The sequence below is a fragment of the Diplotaxodon limnothrissa genome, linkage group LG16 (assembly GCF_057381915.1).
Source record: "Diplotaxodon limnothrissa isolate DT_005_m linkage group LG16, D_limnothrissa_male_GT1.1, whole genome shotgun sequence".
NCBI classification, from domain to species: domain Eukaryota; kingdom Metazoa; phylum Chordata; class Actinopteri; order Cichliformes; family Cichlidae; genus Diplotaxodon; species Diplotaxodon limnothrissa.
Window position 1 is genome coordinate 23888589 of NC_140611.1, and position 27399 is coordinate 23915987.

A 27399-nucleotide genomic window follows, 5' to 3' on the forward strand; every position below is an offset into this window, starting at 1 on the left:
GTGTTATACAAATATACATAATAAAGTGCTCACCTCCAGTATCAGCCAGAGCTGTCCGCCAGTTAATTTGTCGGACTTATGAAACATGCCATAAAACTTCACCACGTTAGGATGGTTGGGCAGGGACCTCAGTATGTTGTATTCTGCCTCAATCTCCTCATCCACATCCTTTAAACAGCATCAGCAAACAAGCAGTGTTTAAGTACAGCAAGGAAAGAGATAAACCAACACTGTGATGTGTTATAAAAGGTGTATTTGTGCTTCAATATTTCAGGCTGCGTTTCATTTTTAGTGAACTAGGCTACTATAATAAGAAACCTAAAATTGGGGTTATAAACTCAGTAAATAAGGAAGGGATGGGCCGCTGTGCTGAACTATTTCTGGAAGCACTTTTCTATCAAAGTAAATCTCAGTGGGAGGGAAGATCAACAGTCAGAGAGGCAGAATTTCTCTTCCTGGATGTCTGAGTGATAGTGTCAGCAGTCTAATCAGGGAGAGGGATGGGAGAGGAGGCAGCTTCATCTTCATGGCCATCAGGGGCGCATCATGGTGGATAGCGCTGCCAGGATGGGGATTGTTCCACTGACACAATCACAGGCTCGCCTCAGACCGAGTCACACTCCCACAATATGCTGCCAATTCAGAGTCTACAGTATCCTTATCACGCAAACAAATGGACGGTTATACAGAGAGGATACAGGCGATGCAGGAGCTACAGTTTCTGGTAAGAGCACGTTAAATTTAGCACGACAGGAAATAAATGAAAAGGGGAGACATTGATATATATCACAGGAGCAAGTGCAAGTACGACTGCATCAAGATGGAGAGGGGGAAAAGTACCGGCAACTTACTCTGTTTGAATGGCTCGAATGCTGAGACAAGTTGGTTACAAAGAAAAACACAGTGGTTTTAGTTTTCTGTCGCAGTATTATGAGGTCCTGCAAGGTAGAAACCTCCTCACCAACACTATATAATAAAAGGTTACAGTGAGCCATACATGAAATGTCAGATATTATATCATTCATCGGGAAAACCTGGAGGTTTAATGTGCATAAAGCCAGCAGTTAAATTACATCTTTAAGCTAAGTTTTACTTCTACAGGATAGGCTTGTGAGTGATGTACAAAGAGCCAAAAAAGGCCATAGAAGGTAACAAATAATAAAAAAGGTGCAGGTTCAACTAAATAAAGTGTTTAAAAATGGATTTGCAGAGTAATTAAACCTCTTAGGAGTTTTAGGCAGGTTTAGTTATGCTTTTGTTTAGCTATGAGATAACACCTGGCAGAACTGGCTGTATTTACACGTTACATTAGCATGCCCTAATCTAAATCAGTGGTTCCCAACATGTGGGTCAAAGCCCTCAGATTCAATTAACAGCACGGTCCACTGCCATGCAAGTGAATCTAGGAGGCTGACAGTGACATTTCAAAAAGAAAAAGGATTTGTCTCCAATTCTCCCTTTTGTGACAACTCCATGGGGATACATTCTTCTATAACTCAGATGCTTTACTTGTATTAAGACTTAAAGTCACGTGTGGTTCCTTTGAGCAACATGTGGGTATCTAAACAGGTGGTCGGTTAGACCTCAACTATAATTATTTTTTTACCCCAGTCTCTCGGAGCCCCATCTAACCTGTCATCTTCATCTTCAGTTTCTATCACTGATGGGTGTCCGCTCTGCTGGAATGGTTCATCTGAGTCTGATCACCAAATAGCTTTTATTCAAATTCTGTCTTTGAATAAATAATTTATTTTTCCAAATGATCTCTCTCTTATTGAAATGCAATTATCTGACGAATAACTGCTGTGCAGTTTATATGTTATCTTCATATCCAAGAAGTCTGTGCACCAAGTTTAGTGAAATTCAGGTATTTGAATTTTCCATGGTCTTAACTGCATGTGTAGGTAGTGGTTTACACATTCACCTAACATGCAAATGATCCCTGGTTCAAGACCAAGAGGAAACACAAATCGCTTGGGGGTAGCACCAGGAAGGGTAAACAGCAAAAGCTCAAATCTACAAAGCATATTCCTCTCATAATCGCATAATTACAAAGGTCATGGCAGTCAGGTGAGGAGTTGTTCAACAGATTTCTTCTGCATTTGGAAACATTCATTTGTTCTTTCTGCCTGCTGTCTTGGTTAAATCAAATAGTGTCATTTCAGGGTGCTATAAACCAAATAAGCTGGGAACCACTGAGCTAATGGGTGCTCATCCAGAGCTAGATCTACTCCCACAACAAAACACCTTAAGATCGCCATTACTTCGCTGCCAAACAGCATCAGCATAAACTCATACACCTCAAACTTTCTGACATCATACATACACATCATTACTATTCTGCAAAAATAGCCTGAACAGATACTGCATCTAAACCCTAACCAGTTCTGTGAGATTGAAAACAGTCAACAAGAAGCCGGGTCCAGCAGTAAACACACTTTAATCAGACTTACATTAATCGGGTCCAGCACTTTCACTGCTGCCTGACTCCCATCTTTTTTGTTGGTCACTCTGTAGACTTTTCCATAAGTTCCTTTGCCAATGGTTTCCACTATATCCCAGTCACCTGATGGATCGCCCAGAGTCTCCAGTCCAAGCATGCTGGACTTGTAGGGGTACAGTCCATATAGTGATCTCCTGGACAATAAAAACAGTCATACCAAGATTTAAAAAAATAAATCTTGAATAATTTGCAAAGTTTACAGAAACAAATGGAAATGTTAATTCCCTTAAAACCTTCACTACTTCATCTTGCAGAAAGGATGCTTGTTGTGAATAACAGTTGAACCTTACCGTGACAGAGCAGCAAGTAATTAAAACCTATAAACTGTGCAGGTAAAGCACACAGAGTACATTTATTCCCTGAGGCATTTTTGTTCAGCTAAAACCAATGACTGCATCGACCTGGACAAATCAAAGCAAAATAAGTCCACAGATATGGATGGAGAGGACAACACTCTACTTACATGGCAAGTGTTATTTTCTCCTGACTCATCTGGGCTGAGAAGAATTACAACCAAAGACTCTCTGGCGATCATAATATAACAACACCAGTAGCAACAGGAATGGCCTCCATGGGAGGACAGGCAACAAGTGGCATTTCCCACAGCTACTGAATTAGCCCTCTCCACAGGGACCTTGTCACTGCACACTAAGAAGTGCAATCTTCTAAAGATCAATCGGATTGGTCAGAGATTATCTTGAGAAGCGCTGTCCTGAGTGAACACTGAAGCATTGCCACACCTCCAAATAAACTGTTGTATAAAACTATAAAGCGTTTGCACGTCTTCAGCACTAATGACCAACGGGAATGGAAAACACCAATGTAAATCATCCTTGTAGTCAACATGTGATGCTTCTGTGGCAAAATACAACATATATGGCCAATGATGCAAAGGATTAAGTGTCAAAACAGCTGAGAACAAATAACATGATGGATCAGCAAGTGATACAGCCACGTCGGGATGCATGAATCTTATTTTTACAAAACGACACATAATCCAGATAAGCGTGATGGAGAGGGATGTTTGTGTGCAATCCCACGAATGCTCCTTTTGTCATAAATGTGTTATGCATCACGGAGGTTGTATGACCCTGAGAAAGGCTGGGGAAGTTCGCATACTGATGGGAAAAACAGTGAATGATGTTTAACCCTCAGGGGCGCAGCAACTCACACATGAGGACAGATTTATGAAATGTTGTGCATGCACCGTGAGCAATGGCATGCTAACTGATATTAGATGGATATACCACGATTCTGCAGAGACGCACAGACATGCAGCACAGAGTGACACCCTTCAGAGTGTCCTTCAAGGAGCTGCATGTGATCGCAGAAAAAGCCAAAGTGCCTGCTGTAATTATGAGTTTTTTCACATCACACATTTAAATACAAATATACCAGATCACTTATATATTACTATTTATAAACAAATATGTTGTCTTACCCATCAATCAACATCTCTTTGCAAAACCATCAAAGTGGAGAGTTTTCCCCCCATGAGCTGTAATGTTTTTATCTCATCACATAGAAAGTTAGTTTGCCCACATAAGTGGAGCACACACTGTTGGAATTTACATAAGTAGCAGTAAAGACTAATTACAGTCATTCAGTTTTAATAATAGAGATTTAATAATATATTTTTTCTTTAAGGATGTCTACTGCAAGTTCTGTAAGTACTGTAACATCACCTGCCACTTGTTGCCACCACACCTTCTATTTTTTTCTATAACAGACAGCTCATATTTCTCTACAGTAGCTTTTCTCTGAGATATCTGCAACGTTTTCCTCCAACTAGCCTGTATGCAGATTATTGTTAAATGTACAATTAATTTAGTGATTAATGTGTAAATATTAGATTTTTAGAACTTTACAAGAAGCACAAGAACTTTGATCTCACCCAATTTGAGCAACAAACCCTCCCCAAAACCTACCTTTTGAAAAGAATCCATCAAAAACATACCACATGTTAGCTCACTCGCTTAAATCTATTCATAACTCATTTAAAATTAATAAAGTGCAGATGATAAAGCTGTAAGTGAGACATACCTGCTACTGTGAACGTGCTTGCCACTGCCTCACCACAAAACACTCCAGGCTAGTTCATGCCAATCTATAGGGATTAATAATTCACTAGTAATCTGCAACCTGATGCACAGTGCTGTTAAATATTCAGGTGGCAGATGTAGCCACTCATAATGGTGGCTGATATGAAGCATCCCCTGTTGCAGCCCAGTAACCAGGAAGTCCGTGACAGTTTCTAAGTCACATGGTTTCTGCCTATCTTCACTCAGCTCATAATGTCCTTTACACACCGAGCTGCTGCTGCTTCACTCGTTCAGACAGCTTCTGATGCTCTACAGCCTTATAAACCTTAAAGCAATATGACAAAGATATCCAGAGCCTCCAGAGACAAAAGAACCCTCCCAGGCTATAAGTATATAAGACTACAAATATGTAAGTATTTCAGCTTTTTAGTCTAAGTTTAAGCATTTAAAATGTGCCTGGATCAGTACTTTATACTAATAATAATCAGTTTCACCTGAAAAACCACAATGCTACATATTCCAGGAGCTGGAAAGTGCCCCAACACAAGCCGACACTTGCACCAACTACGTAGAAGTTTCTAACATTTTTATACCGTTCCTCATTTTGAACGTTTTCCCAAATATGGGCATTTGTCACATTTTGATTAATCACTACAGCAGTAGCAAATAAGGGGGGGAAAAACACAATATGACTGTAATTTTTTAACAAACTAATTAAAAACATAGAGAGCATGTTTCTTCAGTTTTTTGTGCAAATTAAAAACATTTTTAGACACAAAAGGTTCTCTCCACGCGTGTACTTGGAGCTGAAACAGCCGCTCCAAACAACCATGCCTTCATTTAATCTCCTACACAATTACTGGTATTATATTTCTTGAATAAAACTTTTCTGACTATAATTTGTAGACAGGTACAATCTATGACGAGGGATCACAAAATAGACAGATGCTATAAAACTTTGCTCAAAGAGAAGAAAAAAAAAACAGATGCTGAAAGAGAACAAGATCAATTTATTGATTTTTTTTTTCTTGCATTCCACTTGACATGTTTGCTAAGTGATTATCGGCATAATAGTGACCATTAAAGCATTTAAATTATACAATGTATTTGTGGAAGCCAACTAAGGTTAAAAATAGCATCAGCTATAAAATGTCTCTTTTCAGCTCAGCATCAGTTTTATGCTCTGTACTGGAACTGTGTTAAACCGCTCGGTGCCTACTTAATAAATAAACAATGTAAATACATAAATGAGAACCAAATCTGATCAATAAAGACTTGTTCGAGCTCTTTTTTACTGCAAGAAGGCAACGAGAATTTCTTTAAATGGGCAGGAGATACAGTGAAATAGCGCTTAAGAACAGGACACCGCTGCTCTTCGATTGCAGTGCTCAGGTTACCCTTTGTTTACCATTCTTGTCAGCACAGCTAAAAAAGGGATGCTGTGTCTGATACACAGTGGTACATGGTATTTTCAGTTACAAAACAGGAATATGTGCATAGTAACACGGTGATTATATTTGGAAAAACTACCCTGCTCTGCCTTTGCTCATCGGGCACATTTTCTGTGCATCTACATAATGCTAAGTGTAGGTCTGAGGCGGTAACAGCTGCACATGACGTGACCGGCTGCAGCACATCTTTGTCACCAGAAACAGTACAGAGTGAAAGGCAGTAATCTAATTTTCTGCTTCCATCAAACTCGCACAATTCCACCCTCTGTGGCAGAGCCTTATGGGAAGTCCGCTGGGTAAACCCCTTTGGTAAGTCTATGGAGAGGGGAAAAAACCAATAATCCCTTTTAAGGGGATATGAAGAGGCTTTACGGTAAACCTCCACTAGCTATGAGTCAGGCCTGAAGCATTTCGCCCTTGTTCTCACCCTGGAAGGCCAAAGCCTCACACAAGCAGACACAAATGCATTTATTTTAAACATTAACATCTTTAATCTTAGCGGTGCACCTGCATGATTAATGATCCCTGATTGACATCTTTGGATACACAAAGCATCAACTGTAATAACAAAAAGGCACCATCACCATCTAAGTAATCAGTCTTAAATGAATTATAATTTATTATTTATAATTAATTATAAATTAACCTCAGCCATATCATCACAAACACCACAGCTGTGCCACTGTGATGGATGTGAGTATGGCTGTGCTACTGTTTGAACGCAAGGGAAGCAATTTTTTGTTCTTACATTTGTTTTGGTCAGTCATCAGGCAGTTTGTGAAATTTTCTTCCCTTCAGGATAATCAATTGATCTATTGTAAGCGGTATTACTGTAAAGTGGAAAACATTTAGGCATGACAAGCAAACCACGTAAAGTTTACAGACTGGAGTCGAGTGAGGCGGATAGCATGTAAAAGCTGCCGATGCTCTGATAAGTCCATAGCTCTGTACCTCATTTGGCATTAACATCAGCACCAAAACTGTGTGCTGGGAGCTTCATGGCCGGGGTTTCCATGGCCAGGCAGCTCCTGTTAATGTAATGTGTAGGTGACCCAGTGCTTTTTTCTTTAGTGTTACTCTAATAATGTGTTACCTGAAGTCAGGTCTTTAAGTGTTTCACACAGTGTCGTGTATGGACACCAACACCTGATGTAATCAGCAAGTGATTTAATTGTACACTTTAAACTTTAACTCAAGGGGTTTAAGAAACAGGTTTAAAACCTTTTTTTTATAAGGTCTGTTCATTTTTTACACAGCTTTGAGCCATGTGTGGTCTGTTTCCACATTATTGGCATATAAAGTCTGGAGTTGATTCCAGTTGTTTAAGTTCGGCAGCTGTTGAGAATGAGAATTCATAACATAGAGGCACAAAGAGGCATCAGACCAAGTAAAGAAGGCTAAAGAAGGCTACCATAAGGCAGAAAAATACCAAACTGACCTATCAGAGAGACAGGAAGCTTCCGAAGTGGCCAAATCAACAATGCAGTAAAGAGGGTGATTACAGAATCTTTTACTTGGAAAACCACTTCACAGCATCTAACCAAATCAACAGCAGTTCTGAGGCAAAACAGACCCCTTGAAAACACAGAGGTGGTGTGACAACATGGGCCTGTTTGACTGCCAACGGAACTGGGTCACTGCTGTTTATTGACCAGAAGCAGGACATCTTCTTAAATGCATGGAGTTATACTTCCTGCTGAAGCCCAATGCTTCTTAATGCCAATAAAGAGAATACTCTTAAACATCAGAGTCAGTCACCTGACCATGTCTTTCACCAAGTAAAGACAAAACTGAAGGTGGTATAGGTCTGGCAAAGCCTATAAAAGAAGGAAATTCAGAGTGTGATGAAGCTTCTGTACTAAAGATGGAAGTGTACATTTCACATCTTTATTGTTCTGCTTTAAACCCACTGTGGTAATGAACAGAGACAAAGAGAAAAGAAAAGAAAAAGGAGCATTTTAAGCTAAAGTAAGTGTAAAACACAAAAAGTGTTGTATATATTGGGATTTTTGCATAACTATCATAATGTAGCCTATTTAACTTTTTTTCATGTAACTTCCGGTTTCTTCCCTGAATGATTGCTGGTTTACAGTATTTCACAGAGTAAAGTAAAAACCAAACTGACACAGTGATTAAAGATATTTAGGTTTAAGATTTAGGGCTGTACATTTTTTTTTTTTTTTTTTTTTTAGCGCTACAGATGAGGAGTCTCGTACCTACCTCAACATTGTCGCCTCAGTATTTCCATCTCTGTCATCTGCAAAACAGGAACCTGTTTAAGACAGAGCATCACTGCACAGCTGAATCTCCATCTCCGTGAGTTTAATAAAGGCCTAAAGCACACTGTCTGAATCAACTCTTTAGACCCATCTTACCGTCCATAGCAACATATGCGAAGTAATTTCCCTGTTTATTCAGCAAAGACTTTAATTATTAACAGTATGGACACCTGAGCATGTTGTCCTGCAGACCGGAAACGGTTAACTGGCTGACCAGTATCACCTGATGTAACCTTGAATAGTATATTCATGCTGTGGAGAGCAGCGTTTTACTTACCTGCGTGGGGGGAAAAGAAGGAGATGTCGAGTGATGCCCCCCCGGAGGACGGCCTGTAACAGCAGCATCTCCCAGCCTGACACTGGTGACACGGTCTCAGCTGTGTCCTTCATAAAAACTCCCAGCCTGTGCAGATTACTTCTTTTTTTTTTTTTCTTACTTCTTTTTGGCCTAATTGGTAGCAACCAAAGCCTTTGTGTGACCATTGGTCTTTACCCAGAGGGCCTCACACCAATTATCCTGCTCAGTCACATGGCAGTGAAACCTTTTTCAGAGCACTGGATGGAGCAGTGCAAGGAGAAACCAGCACAGACGGCTACTTGTTTGCAATTGTGTTGTAGTTTTTCTTTTTTATAATGATAATGGTTGAGTACTGGATTTTAAAATATATTCAACTTTTTTTTGCAGCACCTCTATTCTCGTCTTTGTTGAAAACCTGACCAGATCTGTCTGTCTCTACCTCCTCGGATTTGAGCACCAATGGCCCAGAGACCTGCAGTTTTCATTATGAGTTGAACAATGACTAGTCACCACTTCTTCACTCAGCACAGTAAATAATATCATTTCTTTTCAATGTAATCTTCCTGTGGGAATGTTAGCTAAACATTGTTGCAGACCAGTCTACCCCCAGAGAAGGATGGCAGCATCCTCTCACAGCAGGAATAATACAGTAAAGTCTGAATGAGTATCTCCAGAATTTGCTGTTCAGGCTCAGAGGTGTACGTGTCATAACATTTGCATTACCTCTACAAGTCACAATAGTGAAAAGAGACTGAAGTAAGCCAAGATTAGATAAATGAAAGAAAAATATTAATCTCCTGTCCCACCACATCCCAAAGGAGATATATTGGATTGAGATCCAGTACAGAGAAATTACTGTCATGTTCAAAATGATCATAAAAAATGAAAAAAAGACACAAAATCACTGTGTTTATATTTTATTCACATATGTTACATTTTGCATTAAATGTCCCAAGTCACACTTTCTGGTCAAACTCAGAAAGTTTGAGTCAGCACCTACAGTAATGTACTGTATTCTCTCCCCATTCATACAGGAAAACACACAAAAGCTTTCAGTTACAATTTACACCCATCGTTGGCTATTTGGTTGCGGTCATTAACGAAGTGGGTACAACAAAAATAAGAGAGACAGGAAAAAACACAAAAAGCAGCATGCATGAATTCAAGAGGAAGTTTTTCAAGTGTCGACTTGTTCCTTAGAGATTCTGCGATGCAGCACAATGTGACCCAGCATTTCAAAACCAAACATCAGGGATATCAGCTGTGTGCTCATCACTGAAAGTAAGCATTAAAAAAGGGGGTCCTATTATGCCTTTTCTCTTTTTCTGTCATTTACAAATAAACTGGGTCATTGATGTGCTGGATGCTGATAACAACTAATTCCTTTAAGCTGCTCAGTTCACAACAGTTTTCCCCAACTCCTGTGCCGAACTGCAGTTTTGAACGTGAGATGAGGAGGCGGAGCTTGCAAGCACTAGGTTTTGGTTTTTGGGACGCCAGGCAAAGGGCAGCCAATCAGAAGAAAGTGAGCTTTTAGGTTGACAGAGGTTTGAAGAGACATTTTAAAGAAGAAGAAGAAGAAATGATAATAAATAAGGGGCTTTTTATGTTCTTGTGAACTGTGAAGAAGCAAAGTTTCTCTAATGAAGTCTCATTTAAAATCATGGAGCTGGAAATAAGCATAATAGGCCCCCTTAATCTTGCAGGCACGGCTGGATGAAACTTCTCTTCCAGGAAAAAAAAAAAAGAAAGATGATAATCGCTAAGACACTTAAATAATGGTGGCTTAAAGGATGTCATGCACAGTGTACAACAGATACTCAAGTCTGATAGTCTTGCAATGTTGGAATGCAACTATAAACCACAACTACATGATGCATGATGTATAACAGATAGTTGTTAATAATAATAATAATAATAATAATAATAATAATAATAAATGTTCTGTACTGCAGTTTATGACCTGGCAATCAGAAGCGTAAAGGGAAAGCCTTTTTCTGATGGCACAGACAGACGAGTGACAAGTACTGCAGTCTCCTCACAGAAGCAACACAACTCCCACAGAGTTTCATACCTCGAGAGAACACTGACAGAACTCATGTAGCATTTTTGCTCTTGCATGACGCTCAGGACACCAGATGTGCAGTGAGATCTCTTTGCCTTCCCTCAATGTTTAGACTTATATGTTTATATGGGGGTGGTGATGATGAGGCTTAAGACAGCTGAGTGTCTTAAAGGTGGAGTTTTGAGTTAAACAGTGTGAAAAGGCCAACGCTATGAAAAGTGTAGTGGGTGTAACTTGGTGACCGCACACCTCCTCAACCATTAAACTGAGTTTGAGTCAAATTTCCCAGCCATCTACGGTAAACCCAAAACACAACCTTAGGAAAAAAACAAAAACAAATTCTTCAAAGTTAAAATTAATTACTTGAACAATGAGCAGCAGCATTTATTTAAATATCTAAAACGTATTTCAGCAAAAACAAAAAAGAACAAAAAAAATTCCTGAGGATGGATTGCAACTAGACCCATAAAAGAAAGAGTCTTTGCTTGTTAGCAAAATAAACTCTAGTGTGTTGATGGGTGGACTTGTCCTGCCTCCTATCACATGTCAGCAGACAATGAGTGCACACTGCAGTAACATCGCTATACTTACCAGGAGCTTGAAACTCATGCCAGCACAGCAGAGCACATTTTGATAAATAATAGGGATATGCGTTTACATCAGAAATGGTGGTAAAGTAATCAAACTTTGCAGGGACAATCGGCAATTGATTTTTGTTTTGTTTTTTTAAACCAAATAAACTGGAGCGACTTTAAAAGCCTGACCCAAACCAATTCGGTTTGTGGGCAAATTTGTGCTTTTTTTTTTATATCCCCCCCCCCCCTTTTTTTTCTTTTTTTACTTTTTTACTTTAATCTCACCAAATTCTGTTTTTCCCTGTAGAAAAACCACACAATAAATCACTTGAACACACACACGTGTTAAATCTTTAGGCATGACTGTACACCAAACTTCACATAAACCAAGGCTGTAGCAGAAATAGCCCTCGCTGGATGTTTGTGTTTATCACAGCAAGAGTTTCCAAATATTTTGATCAAGGCAGACACATAAGCCAGAAGGAAAAAAAATCCCTAAAAAAACAAAACTAAAAAAAAATCTTCATCATGGGATGTGGTTTTTCAGTGGACTTTGGAAGATCTTAGAGTCCATTATAATGAGGCCCCCAACGCTTGTTGATGTGATCAAAGGTGTGTGAAACCCACTGTTGCTCCAACACTCGATACCGCTCCTCACATAAGTAGAGAGGCTTGCCACGACTGGAAACATCCCAGAGGGGGGAAAACAGGAGTGAGGAAAAAAAAGGGGGGGAACTACATTTAAATTCATACTAGAATCACACCAAGTGTTATAAGTGTACTTAAAGAGTTGCTCTAAAGACTCTATGCTATCTATTAACAAAAAAGTATGACTGGGTGTTACGCGTCTTACCGTAAATCCCGATCTTCCTCTCCGTGTGCATCAAGGTAAACAGAGCCCCACAGACAGAAACGATGTCCACGGATGATGATGATGACTGAAGCATTTATCAGTAGAAAGATGCCTGTCGCAGCGCCACAATGTTGGGAGTGCTACAAAGTGACAAGTGTGGGGGGGAAAAAAAGGTTTGCTAAAAGCTGACGACTTCAACAAGCAGCTATGTCAATTCTGCATGCTGAGCCTCACAGAGAATGCTTTGAAGATGATAAAAATGGAACTATAGTGGGAAAACTCACCAAAACGCATTCACAGATGCCCTGCTGCTTGCAGCACACGCCTTTGAGACAGACGAAAGCGCCGCAAACAAGGCAGAGCGCGGGGTCTTTTGGCACCTTTTTGCAGGCAGAGCAGGCCTTTCTGTGATAGTACTGGAAGATGATATTGTAGTTGTCAGGCAGCTGCAGGAGACGGGGCGCTGCCCACTGAGGATCGTGGACCAGCAAGGTCTGAGGAGGAGAAGACAGACACCCAGCAATGAACTGATTTTATCTCCTTATTACACCTTGACCCAAAGGAGGAGGCCACAAGACACGTGGTCAGCTAGACACATGTGAGAGGTACAACAAAGGCTAAAACTAAACTTTAAATACAGGAATCAGATCTGGCACATTAAGTTAAATTAAAATCCAAGTATTTCTTATAGAATATGTGAGTATTTTTTGATTGTCATTTTAAGAAACCTTTACTTGCTTTGCTCGACTGCACGCTGTTAAAAATGAGAAGTTCATAAACATACCAGTGACTCGGCAGCATGTATCTGAGAGAGCCCTTTGACCTCAGCGCCCCACTGCGTCACCAAGTCAAAGGTGTTGACTGGCCACTCCAGACACGAGGCACTTTGCACGGTGTTGGCAGGCTGAGGGGCGGAGGGTAAAAGCCCTAAACATACAGCCAAGGATGCAAACTCCTCTTCCTCCTGTAAGAAGCCAAACCGCTTTGCAGTCAGTTAGTCTGAAAAGGCAGTTTTAACATTTAGGATGACATTTATGATGAATCATACCAAGCAGCCGGTTAGGTTGTCTCCATACAGGTGATGCTGCAAAAGGCAGGAGAGGCGCAGGAAGGGCAGGCAGAACTGCTGCAGGCTGAACTCGATAGACTGCGGGGACCACACACTGGAGCTCAGCTGGAGAGGGAAACAGCAGTAACACCTGATCAATAATCAGCCTACAGCTCGCTGATAATACAGTGATGTATATCTCCCCTAGAGAGATCAGTAGAGATATTAAACACAGTCTCCCACGGTAATGGGCAATTTATTGTTAAAGGGAAAACGAAAGAGGCAGAGAGGAGAAAGAGTGTAATCCTGAAGGCAGTCATGCTCTAAGCAGTCATTTTAGTGCCTCACCATTGTTGCTTCTTCAGAGTTCACCTTGTAGACACTCTTGTCCTTCGAGAGCTCACTGATAACATGACTGAGCAGTGCTTCAAAAGACTTATCAGAATTTGCAGCGCTCTGTGGAAGAAAATAAAAATGCAGACAAACATTAAAAAGGCCAAAACTCTCCGTTTAATCGGACACATAAACTTCTTGGAGGATCAACAGATATAAGCTTTCATCTACTGGTGAACATTAACACAAATCTTCCTGCTGTTTTGATATTATTATGTCTCTCTCCGTGTTCGCCGGTGTCTTGTCTCCACAAACTTAAACCTATAAGAACCTATTAGATGTTAATATCTATTGTACCATTCAGTACAAAACATCTGAAAACGTTTGATGAATTCAAGGAAAAGCTAAAAACAGGTGTTGGATCTTTAAGAGTCTCCAGGAGCTGGCCTAAACTGTTTTCCACACAGTGAGTAAATCAGGCTGGGAAGTTGTCCTTTCTCATGTGAACCAAGGAAGAGTTGGTAGCTTGAATCAAACTCACTCTGATGACTGGAAATGCTCAATTAGATTTACACAAGAACTATAGTCACAGAGGCAAATCTGGACATCACAGAGAGGCTGTCAGGTTAAAGACTGTTTAATGACTGTATTGGAAACTTGTGTGATCATTTCTAAGAAAGTGAAGAGCTCAAATACGTTAAAAGAAAAAACAAAACAAACCAAAACCCCTCCATCCATCTGTTCTGCTTATCCAATTCAGGGTTATGCTGGGATTGGAGGCTATCCCAGCTATGATGGGACGAGAGGCATAGTACATCCTGAGCATGTGTCCAATCTAACACAGAGACAGACCATGCTCTCTGGTTTGCTACCAGACCACCGTGTTGGACATTTAAAAAACTGTTTTAAATTAGAAATGGCTACTATTAAACCAGCATATTTCTCAATATAAAAAAAACAAAATCCCTCTATATAATTCTAGCAAATTCTCCACAGTCCTTCTGTTGTGCATACAATGTGCTGCACTATAGAATATAATGGCTAACACAGAATAATTCTTTAATATAACATCTGATAAGCAGTAGAGACATTACTGAATGTGTGTTCTGATAAAAATTCAACCGGTTTGGCTCGTATGTTATACAGAGCAAAAGCTGCGAGCATTTATCAAGCTGAAGGTGGCGGAATATAAAACAGCCACCTTATCTCGTCTGCTGTCCTTTGTCATAGATTTATAGTGGAGGAATTTCAAGTCTACCGATTTCCTTCCTTAAGGCTGTGATATTTCTGCATCTTTTAAAAAAATAAAAAATAAATTCAATTTAATTACAATAGCGTAGATGCTGTTCTTGTTGTAGATTTAAAAATGGAAGCCCGTGAATGCCCTCGCTCCACTGCTCGTGACTGTGTAGGGGGAAGATACAAATCCATACTTCCATTATGGATGACAACACCCCAAAGAGGAGGGTTTCGGCTATTCGTCTTTTGACATTCAAACCAGCCACTCACTAACACAATGGTAATAGACTGAAGACAGATTGCCAATTAATGCAGCACTCTCCAGCAACACTGCTTTTCCAGATAATGAAGATTGATACTGTCGATTGTGGAATGCACATAATTGAAACTGCAGGGCCTAAAACAGCTGAACAGCGACTCACGCGCAATGATTTACAGTGCTGGAAGCTGGTGCTCGCAAACAATCAAGATTCTAGTCGTTCAACAAGTAGGAGATGTCATTTGGACCCAATGATAGTGTTAAGCCTCGGAAAACCACAAAACAGTGACAACAGTTTCAGCAGCACTTTAAGGTTTGTGAAGTCATTAGTGCTCGTCATTATCTATATGGTACGACCATCTATTTGTGGCCTAAAGTCTGACATAATGACTGCTGATTCACCGACTAGAGAGGAGGAGGCAAACTGCACGAGAGGCAAAGGAGAAAGGGGGAAAAAAACCAAAGCAAATAAAGAAATTCAAGTAAAAGGCCAAAAATAAACACAATGCCATAGAATAAATATCAATACAAAATAAGAAATGGGCAGTGTACTGCATCACTAGCAGAAAGGTCACAAACTCAAGTAGTTCTGTCTCCCCCTGCAGCCACCACTCTGTGCGAAGGAGAGGGGGGAACAGAAAAGTACGACGACACTAATGCGATTTCATTTTTACCTTCTTGAGTGCTCCAGATGTGCTCCAGGCCTGCCTTTCCTCTGAGCTGAACTTTGTTGACAGTGCAGCCAGAGCCTGAGTGAACTGCAGGTTGTACAACATCTTCACCACGCAGGTAAAGTGCTCTACAAAAAGAAAAAAGGACAAAAGGTGACACTGTGAGCATTGTGCCACTTTGAATTCATGAAGATCTTCTCTCGTCAAACACGCTCGCTGGAGGAGGACGGCTGTTATTCACAGGGGCATTGTGTTGCAAAGTAATTAGCAGAGTGTTTCAGCTGGAAAATGTAGCCTGAAAGGTATTTAACTTGGTGACTGAAAAGAGCAACAAAGAGTGCAATTTGTTTTCTGCAGAAAAAAGGGGTTGCTGACAGCTTCTGTCCTGGTCACTGTAACTAGTGTCACTACACACAATTATGCATAGAATTTTAAAAACTGGGCTTTTCCCATTATAGGAATCACATGCAGAGGACCTCTCGGAGACAGAAAATGTCTTGCTCCTTCCATTTCCCATAAAGGAATCCACCTGAAAATGCATGTGCATGTTAATTCACGAGCATCTCTCACCACTCTAAAATAAAATGTATATTCTCCATCTTCCAGAACACTGTAATAATCAGTATATATCTTCAGTTCGCAGTGGTGTGCCATGTGCTACTAAGCAGCACCATCTTGAGACTAATATGGCAATCCTTAAAACAAAAATATATCTAACAGACATCCAATTAATTAAAATGCAGCCATTTCCACTTATGAGCTAACCCTTCTGTTAAATCTGCCTTGTTCATGTTCCAGAACTCACTAATGATTCTTCCACTTAGGTCTCTAAGGTGGCTCTGCACAGTTTAGAAGTAAGATGGGGCAGATGCAGAAATGAAGGGCACCACAAAGGAGGTGAGAGCACCCCCATAGTCTGGGTCACGTCTTCCCGATCCCCCCCACACACAGCCAAAGCAGCAACAGCAACCGAGATAAGACATGCAAAATGCTTCTCATTTTCTCCTCAGCCTGGATTACGACTGATAATGGGGCTTCCCTTGTGGTGCATCCACTGAGAAAGCCCCTGCTGCCTTGTAGTGCCATGATGCAGAGAGAGTTACTGTACCTTTACGCAGAGGCTGGGGCATCGTTAACACAAAGATAATCAGGAGCGACGGGACGTCTCGAAACAGCATGGGTACCTCAGGCCTCTCTTCATCAAAGGAACTGCAAAAAGCAAAAAAAAAAAAAAAAAAAAAAAAGCTTAAGTTTAACCTCAAGTCAAATATCTGGGAAACCCTGGAAAGCACATACTGGACAAAGCACAAGTATCCCTTCATCAAATTAAAAAGGAATATGCAAACGGCTTAGCTGTAGCAGTTCTGCATGCATCTTTCAGACATATACAATAATAAAACCTGTCACTTCTTGTTGATTGACATTTGTGTATAGCTACCTGAATATACAGGACAGCTGGACTCTTTTTCAAACACTTTAAATGATAAAGCAGATGTCAGAATTGTTGGTTTTACAATTAGAAGTGGAGATGAGCTTGATTTGTGCTTACGGAGGTTTCTAAGCTTCGACAGTGAAATAGATTTCAAGACCAACCTGTGGCAGAAATATCATGCAAATTTTAGACCTTCTCTGCCTGTAAACATCCTGCCATATTTTAATAAAGTAATAAGGAACATCTCTGTGTAATGTCTATGTCTGACTTGCAAAAAGCCATCTATATAAGCAGGTAGATAAGGGAAGCAATGTTATTTATTGAATATGTGGAAAGGACTTTAAAAGGCATGAGAACAAAGGTCCTGCTGTGTAAATGTGCTGAATTAATACAAGGCTTGAAAAGGCGTTCCTTGTATCTTTAATGCAACCTTAGTTACATATTCAATTTGTGTGCCATGACATCTCCATTTAAATATCTTTTGTTCTGTTGACAATTTAGCGAGGTCCCCATCTCCGCTCTACCCTTGAAAGGCCTTGAGGGTTTTGCACTAGAGGAACTGCACTTAAAGAATAATACCTTCCATTACCAAACCACTCGCCAGTTAATTCCTTTGTGCACTTGAAGAAAGCCTTAGAAAAGAGAGCTTTCAACCTTCCGTCCCTTCGAACAAATTTTACTGGAATACTCTCGTTTCTATCATAAACAATAAGGTGAGAGAAATGTTTTGCATCTATGTAGAAACATCTCTCTCTGCACTATTTAACCAGACTATATCGGGTTTACTGCCTAAGGGTGTCAATGACACTGCTCCTCCCAAAACCCTAACAAAGTATTTTTAAACGGCAAATGGGTCCACTGAGAGTGCTGTATGGCTGCGAGCACTTAACAGTAACAGGTGTAAAAGCTGTCTTACAACACTAACAGGGAAGAAAGGTTGCAAAGACTTGTACTGTATTGTTTAATGTTTGCAAGCACTTAAATTAATTTCTTTTTTTACAGCATGCAAGAAAATTCATATTTTTAAGATGTTCAAATGTAAAGTAGTCCTCAAGGCAGAGAAAGACGTGCGCGAATGAGTGCAAAGCTAGGTGGAGAGCTGAAAGGCGAGGCGCGCTGCTCGTGTGATGGCGTTGTTTCTCAGTACAGTGAATTCGAAAGGGTCGTTTCGCTCTCTGTGGAGTGCCCGGTAATTTGCTAGATGTACCAATTATTGGTATCTATGGAAACCAAGCATGGTCCCTTTTCTGTTTTTAGCACCTCTTTGTGTGGAGGAAAAGCGGCTGGGGGCAGGAGGAAATGGTGGTGTTTAGAGAGAGGACAAAGTGGCACTCTGATTGCATGTTTATGTCGATGGGTGGGGGCAGAGCTGTGTGAGAACCAGTAAAGCCTAGAAGGTATGAGCAACATATGAAAAGATTTATAGATTTCCCATTAGCAGAGGTACTTAAGGCTTTACGCCACTCACTCTGCCTCTTTAATTTGTACAATCTGAGTCAACTTCGTCCAGGGGTTGTAGGCTGAATCGATGCTGTACAGACGCATGTGCATGGCCAACACGTGAAACAGCTGATCTGAAAGAGGCAAAGACAAAACACACTATTATTATGAGGTTCATCTCTGTGTCTATTGTCATGGCAGCGTTTAACGTAGATCAAACGATGAAAGCACTTGACTCGGGCTGACTGTAGGCTAATGCTCGGCTCAGATAAAACCAGGCCAGGCCAGATGGACTCACTCTATTTCGATAGCCTTGAGCAAACTCTTCAGTCGGGCTGCACCTGTTCGATGTGAAACTAATGGAACATGAAGACAGACCTCCTGTGCACACAGTTTTGCATGTTTATACGCATGCTTTAATAGCAGGACACCTCAGAGCCTCAACTGTCTTTGTCTGGACTCCTTTCGAGTGCCAAAATGTATGCCGAGACACAAAAAGCAGGGAAATGTCCGACTATTTAGAATTTAGTTATAATGTTTCAAAGTGGAGTACTGGCACAAATTAATCAGGCTTTCTTAAATCTAACTTCAACCTCAAAATTAAATGATGCTAGTTCCAATAAACCACCAAGTTTTATATAGTCTGACTGTGAGGTACAGACATATATGCAACATATTTCTGTTTAACATTTCTAATGACCAACATGAATCTTGTTGGATTCTGGCTGACAATGAATTATCACGCTGTAATGCAGCAAAGTGCTTCAAATAATCACCACTGCAAATTTGACTTTTGTGCGTGCCACCTATACTTGGAGCAACACTGCCCCCCACAGGTAAAAAACAGGCACAGCATAAAAAAGTCTTTCAGTCCTCAATTGAAAACCATTTGTCTTCACTAGAGCCCATTTCCTCTCATCCCTCACCACCACTCACCTCTTACCAGGAATTAACCCGGCAGAGGAAAGAAATGGAGGAGAGATGTCGCTAATGACGATTGTTGTTTCTTATGCTAGATCACAGAAATTAAAATCCCATATACTAATGTAATTAAAACTGCGGTGCTCCATCAGTTAATTGCTGTACTCTTTAAGTCTTCTTGTCTCTCAATCCTAACCCTTTATTCAATCTGATCAACCCTACTCCCCACCTTCATTTTGATTTCCCCCGTTTTCCGTGAATGATAATTAGTACTGACTTTAAAGCCAGAGTACCCAGAGAGAACCGGGATGCTGAAATGGATAAGCAGTTAAGGAGATGGGCAGACGGATGGACAGTCGGTAAACCCTTAAAACCAAAGCCGGAAACCAAAGCAGCTAAAATCCAGTCAGACATGAGATTTATTAAACCATAACCACATTTTGAAAAAGATCTTTAAAACCGTCAGCAGAGACTTTCACTGAGGGAATACTGCTGCATACTCACATCTCACTGCACAGTGGTCTTCATGTAAAAAAGAAAAAAGAAAAAAAAAAAAATCACATCAGCCACACACAATCAAAGAACACAAATATCACCGCTGACACTCGCCATGTACTAGAAGACCAACAACTGAGGTCAGCACGAGTCGCCTTTAATGTCGCTGCACAGTAGGAGCCATGTAGTCCCCAAGATTAATTCAAATGTTTGCAGTTTAATAAACCCAGAACTGATGCCACTTTCAAGCCTGGACTTTTCAGATTTGATTTAGCTCATCTCAGGGGAATTGAAGAGCTCTTGCTTGTGTGGTCAATCGTATCCTCGTCATTTGAAAAGACCAAACCCCTACTGGGAAACAAGCTTAGGAAAACCCCCATGGGCTCTCACAGTTAGCAGACGTCGGCTGTTTTCCCTTTAAATCCATTTCCCTAAGAAGAATGAGCACTAATGTACTGCAACTGAGTAAATTTGGCTGTCAGCATGGCTACATGGTTAATGTAGCTCAAAAATGGCAAACCTCTGGAGTGAAATCTCTTTTCAGCCACTCAGGGATGACAGGCCATTTCACTGCAGCCGCCGCAACTTTGACAGAACAATTAAACAAATGGAGAATGGCGTGTAGGCTACACGACAACCTTAACTCTCTCCAGACTCACCATTCACACTTCCTATTGCAATAATCCATCCTTTATTTGTTTTTATTTTACAACTGATTACATCTGAGATTAATTTATCTTCTAAGAACTGATAATTCAATGCAATGTTCTGCTTTTCCTTTGAGATTCAGCTAAGATCACAGTTTTCCTCCTGCCCTAGACAGATGCCCTTGTCAGCTGTGACACAATCAACCAAGTCAGCACTTGACCCATTTGTCAGCTTCATTTACCCCGACTGCTGCAACTGCTCACCTGGGACACCATCTATCCTTTCCTGCCATTTCTAATCGACCCTTTGTTGTTGGGTTGTTTTTTTTCTCCCCTCAGCAATAGAAGTCAAATCCAAGAATGGGTTTGACTGCAAGTCAGACAATTTATTACATACCAGCTGATGGAGAACAGGATACATCCACCTGTAGTAACACATGTCACTCTAACTGATATTAAACCTAAAAACACATTTCAGAATCTGTTATTGCGCCACCAAAGATTTACATTTTATTCTTTTCCTGCACCAACTTTGTCTTACACTGTAAACACGACATATGAGACAATTTTCCAAAAACTACATTAAACTCATCAACTGATTTTCGTTAGAGGGGGTTTAAAAGAAAAGAAAAAAAGCAAAATGTGTAAAAATAACTGCATTCCTAAACAGTTAATACAACACTTTTCTGAAACTCATTAAGTTAAAGGATTTCTAGTCTGCTTCAACAACTGTTTGATATGATATTGTAGTTTGTATCATGGTTTCTGTGTCAGTTTCAGAAATAAAAGTATACGTGATCATTACTGGGGAAAATGAACTGTTAACATAGACATATAGGCTAAATCTGATAATAAAAACGTGATGAAGCATTAAACTACACAAAAAAAATTATGTATACTGTTCCTTGGAATACAGCCATTATCGTTTGTTGTATTGGCCTTGGTTCACCCAGGAGTAGTCTGCTTTCAGTGATAGGGGGTTTTTGCTATCCAGTGTGTGTAATAAAAAAATCCCCTTACCTGAGAACTTTTGGTTAGACTGTGGTTTTAACTTTCATGTCATGCTTTCGAGGAGATTCAACCAGCCTGGGGACCATTTTTGAACATTTTTGGAGCCTCAGATCTAACAGAAATACTTGTTTGTTGTGACCCATGTCATTTTGGCTTCATTCTATCCTTTTAATTGATTTGTTTTTGAACTTTTTTGATGTTGTGGCCCTTTTTTTCTGAGAAAACATTTTGTTATAAACACACGTCTTGCTGTATGTTTGACAGGAGACACAGATTGTTAATATTAAAATAAATCAAGATTATTTTTTTTGAATTGTTCATTTGAATTTCGTTAAATTGTAATTCTTTTAACATTTAAAAGAGGCAGTAGTATCAAGCCACAAGTGTCACACATGGTATGGAATATAGGATCCAATACAACGAGTCGAAAATTAATAAAAATATAAAAATAAGAGCAAGTGAGAGAGAAGCTACTCACTGAGACATGAGCGTTTGGCAGCTGCACTGGCTCCTCCAGAACACAAGTTTCCTCCTCGATGCACAAGTTCCAACTCCAGGTTTGTCCTGAGGTGACAGAGACATGAGCATTAGCAGACAGGAGGTACACATATTAGACAATTCAGCTGGTACACACGTGAAACACACTAGACATGCACAAAAATACATATACATCTCCCTTGCACATATTCAGGTGAAAGTCTAAGATTCAAAATCTCCTTTTAAACAGAGACTGAACCAAGTTGGCAGCAGACACAAAGGTACTATACTGTATACATATACCAGAGCTAAAGCAGATTTCTTCAGTGTTAAGACTCAATTAAACATTATAAAAAGCACCATTTACAAGTTTTCATCAATACGATAGAAGAGGTTTCCAGGCTCGTCTACACAGCTGGCTCTGTTCTTCGAGCAGCAGCATCAACAGCATCATAGCTTACATGGATCATCCATTTAAGAATATTTTACTTTTGACCTAGCAAACTTATTTCACGTAAAATGCATGTTTATTAATAGGTGTTAATACTGCCCAATTGTATAAACTGAGACATTTGCCACTTAAGAAGAAAAAAAAAAAAGCCAACTTCCTTACAGGACAACAGCAGAGAGCACGGTTGTCTGTGAGGGAAGGTGTGTGTGTGTATTGGCATAAATGGCTGAGGATCAACATATTCAGCTTTTGGTTACATGGCCTGGCTCTTTTACCAATTTGATTAGGAAGATGAAGGATGCTGCCTAGTCACGCCATTTGCTATTTAATGCGCCTGTTTTGCAGCAGCAATTCCATATCAAATAAGTGACAGCTTTCCAAGACTGATTTTGCACAAGCTAAACCATTAGCATAAAAGCCTTTCTGAATACAGTTCGTGCATAATCCCCAATACGGATTTCTCATGCATATCGACACATTTTTCCTTCTGAATTTTAATTCATGCTATTTCACACAGAGAACTAGAACACTGAAAAAAATAGGTAAAAAGTACATTGATGGTAAAAACAGATAGGCTAAAAACAGGCCCAGATCAGTCTTATTTTAGCGATGCCTATCACTGGCCATTTCTTCCTGTGGGCCAATGAGGAGGGGGGCAAATCCTCGGGTTTCCTGGGAGAAAAAGCAATTTCACTTAGATAATGCAGCCACGGTGAAGCTCCATCTGGCTTTTGCTGATAAGAGCACCCCTGTGACAGAGGAATTTTCCACTCCTCAGGCAATTTGCGCTGTTCATTGAACTTCAGAGAGCCAACAGGCACCCAGACACACTCAAGGGATCATTCCGTTCAGGGCGGAGGGCTGAGGGAACCACAGCATTGGGTGGGCAAAAGGCCTCGGTGGTTACGCTTCAAAAAGGGCAAAGTTTTTGGAATGGGAGTGGGGTGGAGTCAGAGACCCCAAGGTGAACTGGAGGGCAGTCATTTCTCTTACCTGTGACCAGTCTGCTGAGAACATACAAAAAACCCAGAGAAAGGACTGTGTAATTTTGACTTTTCAGCCATTCCAGTATATTTTGTGGCTAACGATTGATGCAATTAATACTGCACACTGCTAGTTAATCCCAAGACAAGCAGAAAAGAGATGTGATTTGGCGAGCTTGCCATAACTTGGTGAGAAGAAACACCTGAAAGATGCATTCAGAGTGTGTAATCACTGTATCCTCAATCAGACATAATCAGTAGGAAGGGAGTAAGAGTGAGTATTATTTTATTGCAGACTATCGTGACAAAGCTGCTTATACTGGTTTGGAAAACACTTTTAAGACCAACAATGAGAAGCACAAAGAGAAACAACTCAAGAAACTATGCATTTCGGTCCAGAATTTTTGCTGTACAACTTATAAACTCCAGTACTGAATTTCAGTATCAGTTATTCAGAAGCCTTTCAGGAGTAAAAAACTAGAGAAGACTTTGTTCACACTAAAGAGAGGATTCTACTGTCTGTTTGCATGAAGGATCATTGCTATTCAAGTTGAAGATCTGACATTAACCGACAAAAGAAAGAGCAGAAAGGTATCTAAAGCGCTGCAGCCAACAGTCAGCGGTGTGTTCAAGTGTGTAAAACTGTGTGAGTTTGTGGAGAAAGAGGAGCTCCATGAAGGAATGCAGTGAATCAAAAAGAATCCATAAAGGCTAGAAGGACACCAAATATACCTTTAAAAAAAAAAAAAAAATGTATTCAGGGTGCCAAGTATTCCTCTATACAGGGAAAAACTGCTCAGCGATTGAAGGACTGAGTTCTCACAAAGCTCCTTATACTCAAGTTCAATCTGCCATAAGGTAAAAGGTCTGTTTGATGTAGACAAAATGGTTCAGAAGAATTCTGTTTATTAATGTCACACAGAACAAAAACGTAACAAGACACAATCACAGTCACTTGTAAACTGAATACTCTCATGCAGCATCCTTTAAGACTGGAAAGCAGGTTAAAGAGACTACTAGTTCACAAACAACAGAAGTTAAGCTAATGCTTCTGATCTGAATGAAAGTGGGCTGTATCATTTTCCACAAGAAAGCAACTAGTTTAACAGATTATCATCTTATCCCTTCCACAGCTCCAAGCCCCTATTTCCCCTAATTTCTGAATTTATTAATCACATTTGACCTTTCCCTGTATTTTTGCTCGGAACGTTTCCAAAAATGGAGGTTTTTCCAATGCACAGTCACATAGGAGTTATTAATGTTAAAATCCTGGAAAATAAGTAGTGTTAAATTTTAAATCCCACTATAACTTGGTTCTTACCTTGCCACTGAATACATGAAGAGGAAATCATTGTCAGGGGAGCCAGGGTTCCTGCCATAGTCCATGTACTTCTTCTGGGTGGTGTTCTTGATGTCTTTGATTACTAACTCCATCTCTTTACTCAAATTAGACTCCGTCTGGAGATTAAGACCAAAAACAACAATAAATTAAGTCAAAGTACCGATTAACCTAAGGCAGTGGTTACAAACTCATTTTGCATCATGGGCCACATACAGCCCACTTTGATCTCAAGTGGGCTGGACTAGTGAAACTACAGGATAAATGGGACACATGCATTGCAAAGATTCAAAGAAAATGTCCTTTTGCTTGCATTTAATTATTTATTTTTTTGGTAATAACAAATTGGGCAGATATTTCAAGTCTATTTGTGGTAATCTGAAAGCTGAAAATGTCTGGTGCACAGGTCACGTGCAAACAAAAAGTTGAAAAAGACAATAAAACACTGGCATTTGAGAAATTTTTAGAGTTGGCATCAATCTAGCTTAAGCAAAAAAAAAAAAGAAAAGGAGAGAACAGTCTCTATGAAAAAGAACCGCCCTGTTTCAATCTCCATCAACGCTACAAACTAAAGTACTGTTTTCAGTCATTAATATCACTGCCAATGTGGCCACTAGCTAAATGCAGAGTACAGATTTAAAGACATGCTGTCTGGGTTAATCATCAAACTTACTGGGAACAGGCCAGGTTTCTCCTGAAGTTCTTCCACCTCTTTTACGAGCACAGACGTCTTCTTGTTTGTGGGTGTGTGCCAGGTACCGGCTTCAGTGCCCCTCCCAGGGCGACAGGGGAGGACACTATTGGCAAACTGTCGACACAGCGGGCATGTAAACTCGCCCTTGTCAACAGAGAAACCCTGGAGGACCTGGTCATTCTGGGAGTGGAGAAAAAAAACAAAACAAAAAAATCATCAAATGTGACCTACAGTATAGAATCTAAACTCAATAGTTAAGAGCATTTTCAGCTGAAAGGTCTAAACATATAAGGCTCTAGCTCCAAACATCATCATATAATTTTAATTTCCAATTAAACATTAAAAAAAAAAAAAAATCTGACAAATAGGAAACAGAGACTCTTGATATTTAAACATGAGTAATGGTCTGAATGATTAACCAACTGACATAGTTGACCAATAAAGCAATAAAGCAAACAATTATTCCATGAGGTCAGGCTTATCCTCACCCTCAGAGACTCCATGTAGGACTTATGGCAATCTATATGCAAAGTGTGTCCACAGGTCTGGACATAGACGCCACCATCCCAACCTATTGACACTGACTGCAGACAGGAACTCTGCAGAAATCATAAGAGAAAAAAAAAAACATCCATTAGAGTATGCAAATACATCTTCAGGCTCCTGTCTTTCAGGAAAATGTATTTTATTTTAAGGTGCTGAGAAGTTTAACAAACTGAATAAAACAAATGTAAATAAGTTCGTGTTACTTATGAAGCAAATGGTCATCTTTGGATTTATTATATTCAATACTCAGAGTGATCACTGTTTAGAGAATAACACACATAATGTCACAGAGGCCTATAAATAACATTTTAGACTAATTTAAGCTTACAGCTTCAACACCTAAGAACAGGTGTAGATTCTCACTTTAGTGACATACATTTAAAATAGATCTCAGTAAGAGGCTATTTTAAGATTCAAGATAAATCCATATCCACAATAGTGATCTGTGACTTTTTTAATCTTTTGTGTATAGGCATCAGTATTTTCTGTGAATCACGTACATCTTTGAAGAACTGTTGCATGAGTGTGAGCCTGACATCATTAGCCGCGCCGCACGTGTCTGCTGGGTAAACGTGTTCCTCGTCGCTCGTTGGCAGATTTTTAGGCTCCGTGCTTTTGCAGCGGTGCCCGAGCACTGCAACACAGAAACAACCGTCAGCCCCAATGATTTTAAGTTAATATGATGAACATTTTATGAATAAGACATGGCATGTGGGATGAGATGTTCCAGTGAGAAAAGTTGCACTCTGTGGCAGTGGGCAGACATTATCCAGGCTGCTAACTAGGATTATTCACAATAATTTGTCAATTATTTTTCAAACCAATAAATTATTATTTAGACTTTTACACTTAAGACTTAGATTTCTAAAAATATATTAAAATTAAGCAGAAATACAGATTTTTTTTTCAACTTAAAGTTTGATGGTGTCCAGTCACTGAAGACAGTAATGATATAGGTGATCCACTGATGGTCACTGACAGCAAATTTTGTTTCAAGGTCAGAAGCTTCATGTTGGAAGATGAAATTGCTGGCAAATGAATTACCTGAAGAGGCTTGGAGGAGAACTACTAGGCCAGTGGGTCGGTCCTCAGTGGAAGGTCCACTCTGGCCACAGATGACGCAGTCATAAAGGATCTCGGACTCCATCACTTCAGATGCTCCTAAGTCCATGGCTGCTTCAGTGTCAGGGGATTCTGCCACAATAAAGACAAAAAGACAAACATTTCATGCAAAATTTTATGTAACAGTGTTGAAAAAAGTATATTGATTAAAAAATATATATAAATACACAAATTGCAAAATCCTATGTCATCTTGTTCTCAACCATATTCACAAGAGTTTCAGAA

At 40.0% G+C, this 27399-nt stretch overlaps 2 protein-coding genes across 4 annotated transcripts in view; both read right to left on the minus strand.

Moving 5' to 3' along the window:
* The window catches only part of myo3b (myosin IIIB), a 62021-nt gene extending 53441 nt beyond the window's left edge, over nt 1-8580 (minus strand). Inside the window, exons 1-5 of one of the 2 annotated variants that reach the window (XM_085374044.1) lie at nt 8553-8580; nt 8217-8253; nt 2454-2637; nt 852-872; nt 34-168 (exon numbers count right to left, since the gene is read on the minus strand). In XM_085374044.1, the coding sequence (XP_085230170.1) occupies nt 34-168; nt 852-872; nt 2454-2637; nt 8217-8224 (348 nt within the window). In that variant the 5' untranslated portion in view covers nt 8225-8253; nt 8553-8580. Of the gene's footprint in view, nt 1-33; nt 169-851; nt 873-2453; nt 2638-2966; nt 2996-8216; nt 8254-8552 lie in introns of those variants that run through there. The other variant, XM_085374043.1, reaches the window with a different exon arrangement.
* Nucleotides 8581-9481: 901 nt separating this feature from the next.
* Nucleotides 9482-27399, minus strand: part of ubr3 (ubiquitin protein ligase E3 component n-recognin 3) — a 38930-nt gene continuing 21012 nt past the window's right edge. For both annotated transcript variants that reach the window (XM_085373969.1, XM_085373968.1), the window contains 15 exons: nt 27097-27246; nt 26553-26686; nt 25995-26105; nt 25486-25686; nt 24795-24931; nt 22041-22126; nt 18517-18622; nt 16725-16825; nt 15620-15744; nt 13463-13570; nt 13115-13240; nt 12851-13030; nt 12351-12560; nt 12067-12206; nt 9482-11894 (listed from right to left, as the gene is read on the minus strand). In XM_085373969.1, coding sequence (XP_085230095.1) covers nt 11777-11894; nt 12067-12206; nt 12351-12560; nt 12851-13030; nt 13115-13240; nt 13463-13570; nt 15620-15744; nt 16725-16825; nt 18517-18622; nt 22041-22126; nt 24795-24931; nt 25486-25686; nt 25995-26105; nt 26553-26686; nt 27097-27246 — 2033 coding nt within the window. In that variant the 3' untranslated portion in view covers nt 9482-11776. The remainder of the gene's footprint in view (nt 11895-12066; nt 12207-12350; nt 12561-12850; nt 13031-13114; nt 13241-13462; nt 13571-15619; nt 15745-16724; nt 16826-18516; nt 18623-22040; nt 22127-24794; nt 24932-25485; nt 25687-25994; nt 26106-26552; nt 26687-27096; nt 27247-27399) is intronic.